The sequence below is a fragment of the Penicillium psychrofluorescens genome (assembly GCF_964197705.1).
Source record: "Penicillium psychrofluorescens genome assembly, chromosome: 1".
Lineage (NCBI taxonomy): Eukaryota > Fungi > Ascomycota > Eurotiomycetes > Eurotiales > Aspergillaceae > Penicillium > Penicillium psychrofluorescens.
In genome coordinates, this window is record NC_133439.1 from 5,647,981 (window position 1) to 5,659,998 (window position 12,018).

Genomic DNA, 12,018 nt, shown 5'->3' on the forward strand with positions numbered 1-12,018 from the left:
CGGGGTGGTAATGCTATTCCCTAAAAGAAATTACTGAGAAACAATGCGTATATCTTCATGTTTCTCTTCCTGGAGACGATCGATTTCCGAAGCAATGCTCAGCACCCAGCGATCCTTTTCAACGCGACTGCGCGCCTTGAATACGATCGTGCGGCCGTGCTTGCCCAACGTTGAGACATGCCGGAGCTCGCTCTTCGTCTGGCCACCTAGTAGTTTCTCCTGCGCGCGGAAGTAGGTCCTCTTCAGTGGTTTCCACACGACGAAGGTGATGGATGTGTCCTCGTCGCGGCTGGTGAAGCGATCTGTAGATAGATAGACCCGTGGTAGGGCGTGAAGACCGGGGTTGTTACTATCGAAGGTTTGGTTTGCGTATAACAAGTCATCCTCCGCAAGGAGGCCGGAGTAGATGTAGCAGTCGCGCAGGTCGATGCTGGTCTCGAGTTCGTGATGGATGTGTGGGATCTCGGCGCCGTTGCTGCGGCGCAGCGTGCTTCGGAAGATGAGTAGGTGACCCTCCGTGAGCATGACATGGCAGCGATTAAAGGTAGCGTGTCGACGAGGCTTGCGGTATAGTTGTCCGGACATCTACTCGGGGGTCAGTATATTTGACAGAATAGAAAGGTGGGACAGTTCACCTTGATCGCCCGACAACCAGACAGCGCACACATGTTATGCGTGTGCGGTGACGCCTCTGCCTGCTTCACTTCCCACTTCTTTGCGAATTGTCCGACAATCGACTCCATCTCCTCATCGATATCTAGAAGCTTGAGATTGCGCGCTCGCACATCTTTGAGCTCTGCTGCGTCATGGTTGCTGCGCGACCTCCAGTACGTTACCAGTGCACCGAGTCGCTGAACCCACTGGGCTCGAGAAGCAGCGTCGTGGGCCTGCAACCGAACCACCAAGCCATTATCCAACGCCATTTCAAATGTCCTATCATCATCGAATTGTTTCGTTGCACCATCATCATGTCGCGAATCTGGTGCTTCGCGAGCAAAATCCACGGCAGGGCCTGCATCGATGTTGGCATCCGCAGGACTGGCCCCACGATGTATATTGCGCACTTCTTGGACCCGACACAGATCAATATAGCCGTCTGCGTGGCCGATATTGTGTACGTTCCGCTGCATTTGAGCATAGGCCTCTTCGTCGTGCCGCTGGACAAATTCGGGGTTTCCACTAGATAGCCATGCAACACCCCCATCCTCAACGGGGTACGGATCAATATCCCAGGACTGCGGCATTTCGTCCAGGATCTGTCGGGCAGACGGAATTTCCGAGTCTTCCTCAACCAGTCTCGGCGGAGCGGGTGGGTGCGCTTTCGCCGGCCGGCAAAATAAAAAGTAATGGTCTTGCGTGAAAAAGTAGAGCCGTTTGAAGAACATCTTGTTCGTCCGCTGATGCACGCCTTTCTGGGATGTGAGCCTGACCAAGAACCCTTCGACCGGCAATGGCTCTTCGTCCCTTCGTCCCCAATGCTTTACGAGTGTCGGATAGTGGTGTCGTGGCCGAAGCTCAAGCTCATGCGAGGACTGCATCGCAATTGTCCCGTACATCTTTTGCTCGTTCGCCCCAAATATCCATTCGAGCCGGTCGTAGCGTTTCCATGCAAGCCCCATCTTCTCAGTCTTGGACCAGCTCTTCAGTACCTCTGCCCACTCGGGACGACCCTCAAGCATCTGCATGCAGCATCGGATGATAGTGGCGGCAGCGTATTTCCCGTCGGAGTCTGACCGTTGGAGAATGGCAGCGTGGTGTCCGTTGTCATCGGTTGTCTCAAGATGCTCGAACGGATGCTTAAAGACCAGTGATACCCCAAGCTCAGGAACATTAATGGGAAGCGATTTCGGTCGCCGCCAGCCTAGCACCTGGCGAATGAACGTGTACCACTCGGCAGCATGAGCAGTCGATTTGGGGCGAATAATGTAGATTTTGGTGCCCCGCCGTCGGGGATGCCACACCACAATCGTCTTGTCAAGAGTTGAGTAGAGATTGACCTTGGTCTGCTTGTGGTTGAGTCGCAATTCGTAGTAAGCCGCTGTCTTGCTATTCGTCTGGTGAATGTCGGGAACCACGCGGGTGCGGTACATCTGCAAAACAAACGGAGTATGCTCCAACGAGCTTTTGCGACACACAACCAGGAATTCGCGCCACTTGTCCACAGCCCGAGTCTCCATCCGAAGACTGTCGTTCTCGTTGTAGTCGGCAGGCAGGTTTTCTTGTAACGTCTCCTCGATGCGAACGAGCATTTTTTCGGCTTTGATGATCTGTCCATCCTGAGCTTTTCGCCGACGAGGCAGGTTAGCAGACACCGCGCCCTGGGTCCTTGCGATGCGAGAGCGCAATCGTTGCTGCTTGTCGATGATGTTATCATCGAGATTGAACCGCGTCACCTTTTTGACAAATCTGCGCTGGACATTATTGTTTCCCTCGGTGGACGGTTCGTCGCCTTCCTGCTGGGGCTCTTGTTGCTCCAGGGTTATGCGAGACGCTTTGCTCTTGACCTTGCTCTTGCCCTTGGACTTGGATTTCAAGAGACGTGTCGTTGAATCGGTCTCGCTTTGAGTAGTAGTTTGAGAAGGCTTGGGGCTTAGTCCGTCCGTCTCACTAGGTCCGGCTGTGTCTAAATACTGTGACGGCTGGACCGTTTGTACGGGACCCATTCCTTTGATTTGCAAGGTCGATGATGTCTCGTCCGTGTCTGCTGTACTCAAAAGACTGGCCGTATCCTCCCTGGCGGTGACATATGATGAAGATGCCACAGTATTGCCGTACACCTCGCTCCGCGCCTTTGTACTAGCCTTTGGCGTGCTGTCTGAATCTTCTTCCTCCGGTTCCGGCGGAGGGTCAACATTTTCTGCCTCCGTGGTCGGATGAGAGAGTATCCGCAGCTCGCCCGATGGCTCCTCCTCCTCCTCCGCTTCTTGTTCTGCAGCTTCGTCCTGCTCCGGTGCACCTTCGCTTGTATCTGTAAGAGTCAGAGCGATCTCATCCTCCTCTGGTGGAACGGATTCTTGCTCTGTCTCAATGTCTTGGCCCGTTTGCTGGCGGTAATAGGATGTGACCGGATCCGCAGTGAAGGAGAGAGTTTGCGAGGTGTAATTCCTGAAGCGGAGCCGTCTTCGGTACCAGGCCTTGCGATGGCCGTGCAGCCAGCCCTCTGGAATTGGGCCGATGAAGTAGCGGCGGCTGGTCATGTGCAGGTGGTGGGCAGAGGCATGGCGCTGGGGAAGTCAGTACTTGTCTCCGAGGCCGATTGTAGAACGTACCAGTTTCTGGTCCGTATAGGACCCCTCTGGCAGGCCACGGTAGTGCTCGTGGTATGCTGTGTCAGGATCCGCATTGGATTGACCAGTGGGCGCTGGTGGAGTGCTCATGGCACTTATCAGCGAGCACACCGCAGGACTGAAGCTAGCTATGAGCTATACATTGACGGACAGTAGGTATTTTCAGGGGTCTCAGGGAAGGTAATGAAAGTAAGCTTCCATTCGATCCCCACGATCAGATCGGGAGCCAGCACAGCCCCACGACGTCATTGAAGAAGAGGCGGTGCTGTTTGCACGGTTTGTTTGTTTGTTCTGTTTGTCCGGCGTGCGTGGCCCGAGTCCCCCAAGGTTGTTGTCTTCTTTCCTCCCTCACTTGATTCACCATCTATTAGTTCCCACCATGTCTGTTGCTATTCCTCCCGGTGGAACCTGGTTCGACACCATCAACAAGTCCTTTGCGGACGTGCCCATTGATGCCGCCAAGGACGATGGCATCTCCACCGCCGAGTTCCTCGAGGCCGCCGAGTCCCTGACCACTCTTTTTGGTGAGTGCTCACAGAAGATCTGGGGATCAATGGATCAATTGTCTCTTCTAACTAATCCATTCTAGATCTGCTCGGCTCCAAGGCCTTCTTGCCCGTCAAGAATGACATGCTGGGCAACATCAAGGTCCGCTGCCCCTCCACCTCCTCCACCCCCCGCATCGACCTCTAACCTCAAACTACAGAAAGTCCGTGAGAGGCAGCTGGCGGCCCCCGCCGAGTCAGAGACTCTGCAGGCCCTCGTTCTGAACGAATTGAAGGCGGGCAAGCATACCGCCACCGAAGGTCTGCTGTGGCTGGTCCGGTATGTTCTCATGTTTCCATTCCCCCCCGAACCCCTCCACTGACTGGACTACCTAGCGGTCTCGACTTCACGGCCCAAGCCCTCCGTCACAATCTGGACAACTCTGCGGTGGAGCTGTCCAATTCCTTCCGCGAGGCCTACGGCGGCACCCTCAAGCCCCACCACTCCTTCGTGATCAAGCCCATCTTCAGCGCTGCCATGTCGGCCACGCCCTACCGGAAAGATTTCTATGCCAAGATGGGCGACGACCAAGCCCAAATCGCAACGGCCATGAACCGCGAAGTCGAGGCCCTGGAGAAGGTGGTGGCGATCCTCAAGACCTTCCAGGCGCGCAAGGACGCCCAGTGGAAGTAAAGCAGTGCATTTGAACGGTGGTGATCTGTACATATTCCATCTGGTTTCATCTGCGGATGTGTGTTGCGTAGAGCGAATGCAGGGATTTGGAGTCTTATCAGTCAAGCGTAGCCCTAAACTGCAAGTAGACCGGGGAAGTCCAGACGCCAAGCTTCACCGCCGGGTCCAGTCGTAGTATGACTGGAACGCCACGCTCAATTTCACCCATCGTGTGCACTTATTGTGCCAGGGCCGCTGTTTCTGTCCTTCTACGAGGCCGAAAAAGGTGGCAGCCCAGTCCACTCGCGCACTTCCCCACTACGACCACGCGAAGTAGTAAGAATAGCAATAAGCTAGGCGTAGTAGAACTAAACAAATAAGATAATAACGTGAGGTGTGCTTTTAAAGCGTCGCCCCATTGAGAACTAGCCACCCCATTCATTGTGGAATCCCTCTACTAGCTGTTAATATTTCGGCGACTCTAATACTGTAATGGCGACTTCGCGCTCATGAAAAAAGAACAAGCAAACGGTAGTATTGACGAGATGACGCACATGAGAGAGGTAAACAGGAAACTTGAGGAGAGCAGGAAGCGATCAAACACATATATCGCGCATGCGTCACGTGCTTGGCAGCAGCATTCCGCATTTTAGGTTGTCTTGTCGGATTGTAGCATACACATTGTCCTCGACATCCAGAAAGGCAAGAGTATAGCTGCCTGAATCTACCAAAAAACTCTAGATACTGAAGAACCCTTCAATGCAAAACTCGCTCTTGCACAGTATCACTCCGGTCATATCACCACACCCTTATACTTGAAGTCCTTAAAGATGTTAGATTGGGATGGGGTCGGTCATTGGAAGATGACATTTAACTTACTATGCTTCACAGCCCCTACTATTGACCGTGGTTCTCCGGTCCTCCTTCTTGCTTTGCTCCGCGAAAATAATTCCCTCTATCTCAATGTCATCGACCTCTTTTGTAAGCTTGATATATCCTTCATTATCTAAGTCGAACAGCGCTCGTTTCAGCCACAGGCGACATGTCACAGGTGGTATGACAGGGACAGCCGCTAATCGTGCCGCTAAAGGGCTATGCAGAGCTGGATCCATCACAGCAATTTTAAGAGCAACTAGCAAGGATTTTGAGCTTGGGACACTGGTACTTGCTTTCGTTTGATACTGCCATTGGTAGCTCGTGTCACGATTGTTGACTGTATGAAATATAATGCCATGTCCCGAGCTGAGTGCAAGATATAGGCCCCAGTGATACTGGGAAACTTCACCAATGTCCGACACAAGAATGTAGAGGCCATTAGTGTCGAAGGAAATGTTATTGTCTGGCATGGTTGGTTTTGCTTGTGCTGTAGTATTGATATCGAAGGCAGGCGACACCGCGGACGAAGAGGAACATAAATATGGGAGAGTGAACGAAAAAGAACTATTAATGATAAGTTGATACAGTCTACAAGATTATCTGGTCGGGTATGGACTGCCTTTCTTATAACCATGAGGTACTATGCCACCAGAAACTGTACTAAAAGAAAGAGTGAAACAACAAAGATGGCGGGCGGGGCGCGACCTCGGCCAATCAAGGCCGAGTCACGGGGCTCTTCGGCGCTAACGAAGCTCAACTTGGAACTCATTGAATCTCATCTTTTTCTCTCCTCTGCGCTTTCCTCCATCTTGATCGCTCCATCACGGCGCTATAGGTATTTATTGGTCAAATGAAGAGTCCCACTTGGGTTTGAGCGCGACTACCTATGCGCCCCCGTGGAGACAAGGATAACCGTTTCACGGCCCTTGAGGGATTATTTATTTACTGGCCAGTATTTGATTCAATTGCTCTGCCTAAATAATAGCCAGAAGTTCTCTAGATTGGCCTTTCTTACTCCATCCGTCGCCAATCATCCACCACCCATGGCTACTTCTAGCACTGCGCTGGAGGTTATCTCCTCGACGAATCTCTCCCCCACTGAACACCTCATCCTAAAGCATTTCGTTGAGAGAGCCGTCGATCCGGACTTAGCCGCGGAGTATTTGATGCTAAGAGCCAATCGTGATGTAGGCGCCGGGGTGGAGGCCTGTCTACGCTCGTTCAAGCAAGACTGGAGAAACCTTGCTTCGAAATGTAAGAATTCCGAAACACTCTAGTCCATCAGCAAACTAATCATTCACAGTGGCAACATTCGACCCAATTCCAACGCAACTGGATAGTTTAGTCCGCCGTAGAGATGGCCCATCCTGCTGCATGACCAAGGAGTTTTTGAAAAAGGGCGCTTCGGTGGGAGCTATTGAGTCGGCATACGTGATTCCCCCGTCTATGATTCGAAATCTCGCATCAGACGAGGTGAGATTAATGGAGCCTCTCACCGACTCCAAATGCTGATATTTCTATAATTGCAGAGCTCTTTGTTTGAAATACTGGAAGCATTTATATCTCCACGGTGTGTCGTGCGACTAGAGTCCCTGGTTGAAAGCCATGACGATTCTCAGACTGCTCTCCAGAACCTGTGGTGTTTGTCCCCAAGCATCCACAGAGCATTTCGTGAAGGCCATATAGAGATACAGACAAGATCTGCGCGAATGGCTGAACTAGGGTACTCACCTGACGAATGTTGGCGCGAAAAGTACAACAACCAGGTAAGGGGGGACTAAATCTGACACGCGTAGTAGTACTGACATTTGTCTCTAAAGTATATCCTGAAGACGCTTCATCCCGAAGCACTATCTAACCTCTTCTATGCGGATGGAACGGCAGTTGGGAACATGACGGGCTTCTTCAAGATGTCCACACCCGATTCTACACTGAGCTTACCAAGCAGCTTTCTCATCGAGGTCCATTGTCGATTCGCAACTGCATTACATCTCTTTTCCATCGAGGATAAAATTGCACTTGGCTGGCCGAAACCAGAAAGAAGTATACACAATACTCCAAATTACGTTGTGCAGAAGCTAATCGACTCTCAGATTTCATCAACCCATTCATCCGACGAGCTTTCTACCGTCTATCGCGTTGCATACCACTGTGGATACGCATGCGATTCTACCTTCTCCTCTGGCCAATTGGACACGGACTCTGGGGACCTACAGGTCCATCATGGGTTCAGCGATTGCCTTTTGGTTTAATCATGAAGGAGTGCATCCGAGCTCCCCAAAGCGAACCGAACGCCCTCAGACTAGTCGAAAAGTATTCGACCATCCCAGCCCCTCGAATCGTCGATGTTGGGGAGTACAACGGCAAAACATATCTTATCATGACGCGTCTACCCGGACAGCAACTTACCAAGGTGGTTCATCTCATGTCCTACGCTGAACGCCAACGTTTTGCCGACGACCTGGCAAATTGCGTTTCACAGCTGCGAAAAATCCCAAATCCCACACCATATCTCTTCGGAAACACTGTTGGAGGTCCAATGGTTGATCACCGTATCCCAGACGGACAAGCAGGCCCGTTTAACAGCGAAGCCGATTTCAACAACCATCTCACGAGCCATCTAGGATGCACCCCAGACAAAGTTCTCGATGGCCTGACCATGCGCCAGGATCATCGTTCCTACTTTACACATTCCGATTTTTTCTCATTTAACCTGCTCGTTGAGGAAGGCCGGTTGAGCGGTATTGTTGATTGGGAGTGCGCCGGTTATATGCCCGAGTACTGGGAATTCATCAAGGCTAAGAGAGCCGCTCATTGCAAGCCAATTTTGGAGGCCATATTTGACCGTACGTTCGGGAGTGCGTATGAAAAGGAGTGGGAAATCGAACGGAAATTGTGGAGGCTGACTCCGTTCGGGGTGTGAATACGAAAACCACGCTGTCGTACCAAGACTGCTAATGTGAATATCTGAATTATTCATGGATTGAGGGGAAGAGAAGAGGGGTGGTTGTGGGAAGGCTTGTAGCTGGATGTGATTTAACACCTCTTGACATAAAGTGGCGCCTTAGCCGACTTATAGTATATGCTCACATTAATTAAAGGAAGACGATCTGGGTGATCTGCCGACTATCAAGGTAGGGCGTAGTGTCTGGTATTATTTATGTCAAAACTGCTGTACCACTAGACCAAAAAGCACCATAGGCTGTTGACTAGCTAATTGGTACAGTCATTTGAAATTGGTAACCTCTTTACACAGACTGCAGAGAGCATTCCTGGTCTAAATCAAGTAAGCTCTTATTAATTTTCTCTCATTTAAAACATTTTGGGAAGAATATTCTTTGTTCGCTAAAGAGTTCTGCCGCTCTGAATAGGGGCAAAATAACCGCTAGACCAAAAATGCACCATAGGCGACATTCTTAGTCTATACCGTCATTTCCATCTTGACAAGTTCTTTGGAATCGGATGGAGAAAAAGGGAACCCATGAGGAGGTCAGCGAAAATAAGCCTTTTGAATGCCTCTAAAGGAGGGTTGGGCTTTGTACTTAAAGTTTAGTTGGGACGGCAGGATCATTCCAGGATTGCGCGGATTGCGGCAGCTCCGGCACAAATGCTGGTTTTACCTTGAAACTCGCTCCGCATGAACATGGAGAGGTGACTGTATCGTCAAGACGTATGAAACAGGGGAACATGACACGCTAGCATCTATAGCGGAGCGTTCTACCCATTATTCTAATTTTGAGATCTAGGATCGAGTCCACGGATTTACCTTCTCCTTACGCAAGACTTGTCGGCTATTACTTTCCGACTCACTATCATTTCCGAGATCGCCGATCATCCCTAGTTGGGGGCTAGGCTAGAGGCACCGGTGCGCAGAGCTTGTTGATCCGCCGTTCTGTTCCAACAGATCTCGGCAAAATCACTGGTGCGCACAGGCACTAGCGGTTTGAGTTTCCCTTTACTTTTACCCTCGAACCCCTTTTCAGGGGGGGTACCTGACCTGCAGGACAAAAACCGGACCGGTCTTGCCCTAAATCTGGCTAGATCAAGTCTCAAAGCCCAACCATGTGGAACCTCATCCACCGAATGAGATGAACCGGTGTCGCGGGCTTCCACAGGATCCGTTCTCCAGATCCTCCTCACCCATGGAACAGTGGTGCTCCCACATGGCAGGCAAATAACGTGTTCCTTGGAATTGCTCTCTAGACTGCTCTCTCCACAGTCTAGCAAACCTAATTACCATTGCCAGGTCGTCATGGGAAACCCTACCACATGGACAACTGTCTGATGAACTGCGACCACAGTAGTTCAACATGAAGTAAGAGTCGATCGCCATCGCTCACTGTGTACTGTACCGGTATGCATGTACCGTCCACTGCCGATTTCTCCGCCAAATTGGCGGCTTAGCTCGAAACTTCGATCCACTCCGACTGCTGCCCCCTCTCCACTACGGACGAGCTAGCTTACCCAACTTAGACAATAGGGTTTGTCTGTTCACGAGTTCAGGCACCCTCGGCCGGCGCCGCCTAAAAAACCCCCCACCCAAGTAAGCAGCGTTGCGTTTCCTCGCCGCTGTCAGTGGCGAGGGTAAGGCCTGGCCGTTACTAGCGGGGTTTCATTCCATCTGTGTTTTTTCTTCTTGCTTCTTTTCCTTCCTTCTTTTCACCACAGCTCAACGGCACGCGCCTAGTGTCGCCTGATGAATCCCTCCTCCCTTCCTTGAACCAGTTCCGAGGGTTCCAAGAGACTAGGTAGATTGGTGTGCCATGAACCACAAGTGAACGCCATTCAAAATGCAGGAATTGGAAGGCCGCGGCACGGCGATCTTCATCATCACGACGATTTTCCTCGGCATCTCGTTCATTACTGTTTGTCTACGATGCTTTGTCCGGCTCCATATCGTCAAGGCCTTCGGGTGGGATGATGCGTTGATGGTCTTTGCCATGCTGCTGAACATCTTGTTCGCACTCTGTGGTATCACGGGGGCATTATATGGTCTCGGGCAGAAGACGGCGCCTCTTCTGATCAAAGGAACGGCCCAAACTGCCATGTTTGTATGTTGATTTCCCTTTTCCACCTTTTCTCGCGGACTATACCTAATATCCCTCCTAGTGGTGGTGGCTCGGCCAAACCAGCTACGTCTGGGTCTGCGCCATCGCAAAGAGCTCAATCGCCGTGGCTTTGCTCCGCTTGACCGTTCGCCGGACCCATAATGTCATTCTGTACACAGTCATCGGCGTGACTGCCGTCGTTGGGATTGTCTTCTTCTTCGTCCTGACCCTCCAGTGTCAACCGGTCTCGTACTTCTGGCACCGCATCCAGCTCAAGATCGACCCGACGGCCGACATCCATGGCTCGTGCATGAACATCAATATTATCATTGTTGTCGCCTACGTCTACAGCGTGACGGCCGTGTGCTGTGATCTTGCCCTGGGACTGTTGCCTATGTTTCTAGTCTGGAACTTGCAGATGCCTCCTCAGACCAAGGTGGCGCTGGCTTGTATTCTGGGCCTGGGCTGTGTGTATGTTTTTGCCCTCGCTTTCTGTAATTTTTCCTCTGACTTTTCTTCGCAGTGCAAGCGCAGCCGTCATTATCCGCATTCCATACTTGCACGATTACAAAAACCCAGACTTCTTATGTAAGTTCGAAATCTCGACCTATCTTTCCATGCCTCGAGAAACTAACCACATCCCCCCCCCCAATAGACGCCACAGCCAACATCTCCATCTGGTCCAACGTCGAAGCCAGCCTGGGCATCGCAGCAGGCAGTCTGGTGACCCTCCGCCCTTTATTCCGCTGGTTTCGCGACCCCAGTAGCAAGGGTACTCGGTCCAAGCACACAGGAGGGAGCATGCCCCTCTCCAGCATGAATGCGTCCCACTCGACAGATCCCAAGGGCCCACGGTACTGGAGACCGGACCTCGACCCGGAGGATTCGCATATTACCACGACCGTGCACACTGCCTCGCCGGATAGTCGCGCGAGTAGCCAGGAGGATTTGTATCCGAAGGAGTCAGGCACGTTCTTCCATGGCGTCAATATTCAGAAAACGTTTTATGTTTCGGAGGATAGTTCCTAGATGTAGTCTGCTTCGTTCACCATTGGCGTGTCTGTGGCGTTGGACCGGGGGTTCTGTAAAGATATATACATGAAAAATTAACTGGATCTTTGATTTATGTGTCATTTGTGTCTTACATGAGTTATATTAACCTTGGATTCTTAGTGCTCATTGGGTATTGTGAGGTTGCTGGGTAGCCGTTGATGAACTACGTACTCCTTGAGCCAGTTGAGAGGGAGCTAGGCCCGGAACGGACTAGCCACATTGGGATGTACGAAAAATTTGACTTCTCTTTGATGAATCCACATTTCTCGACGCCTTTCAAGCCCTGCCGGGCTAGCTCAATCGGTAGAGCGTGAGACTCTTAATCTCAAGGCTGCGGGTTCGACCCCCGCGTTCGGCTATTCCTAAGAACATCTTGAGACCTTTTTTTTTGTAAATTCTTTTACATTTTTTAGCGCCTGGGCAAATTCTTCCGACGACGAGATGAAAAGATGAAAACAACAGCTAGGGCCCGATTTTACTCCTTGGTTTTAACTTAGATAGTGGACATTGATTGGATAAATGACAAATAAATGAAGGGATGGAAAAAACGGCCGAAGCCATTCAGTATATACCCAAAGAACCCTCAACGCCTGATG

At 51.2% G+C, this 12,018-nt stretch overlaps 3 protein-coding genes and 1 non-coding gene across 4 annotated transcripts; 3 read left to right on the forward strand and 1 right to left on the reverse strand.

The window, feature by feature from the left end:
- Positions 1-30: 30 nt before the first annotated feature.
- PFLUO_LOCUS2143 (uncharacterized protein) lies at positions 31-3,377 on the reverse strand (the record flags this gene model as incomplete). The annotated part of the gene is made up of 3 exons (XM_073779253.1): positions 31-585; positions 636-3,224; positions 3,270-3,377. The coding sequence occupies 3 exons, from the start codon at positions 3,375-3,377 to the stop codon at positions 31-33; spliced, it is 3,252 nt and encodes a 1,083-aa protein (XP_073636226.1).
- A 289-nt stretch (positions 3,378-3,666) lies between these two features.
- PFLUO_LOCUS2144 (uncharacterized protein) lies at positions 3,667-4,466 on the forward strand (the record flags this gene model as incomplete). The annotated part of the gene is made up of 4 exons (XM_073779254.1): positions 3,667-3,811; positions 3,877-3,935; positions 3,994-4,112; positions 4,169-4,466. The coding sequence occupies 4 exons, from the start codon at positions 3,667-3,669 to the stop codon at positions 4,464-4,466; spliced, it is 621 nt and encodes a 206-aa protein (XP_073636227.1).
- A 5,900-nt stretch (positions 4,467-10,366) lies between these two features.
- Positions 10,367-11,398, forward strand: PFLUO_LOCUS2145 (uncharacterized protein; the record flags this gene model as incomplete). The annotated part of the gene is made up of 4 exons (XM_073779255.1): positions 10,367-10,372; positions 10,431-10,840; positions 10,893-10,957; positions 11,025-11,398. The coding sequence occupies 4 exons, from the start codon at positions 10,367-10,369 to the stop codon at positions 11,396-11,398; spliced, it is 855 nt and encodes a 284-aa protein (XP_073636228.1).
- A 309-nt stretch (positions 11,399-11,707) lies between these two features.
- On the forward strand, positions 11,708-11,780 carry PFLUO_LOCUS2146. Its single transcript has one exon. It is a non-coding gene; the product is annotated as a tRNA-Lys (tRNA).
- Positions 11,781-12,018: the final 238 nt, after the last annotated feature.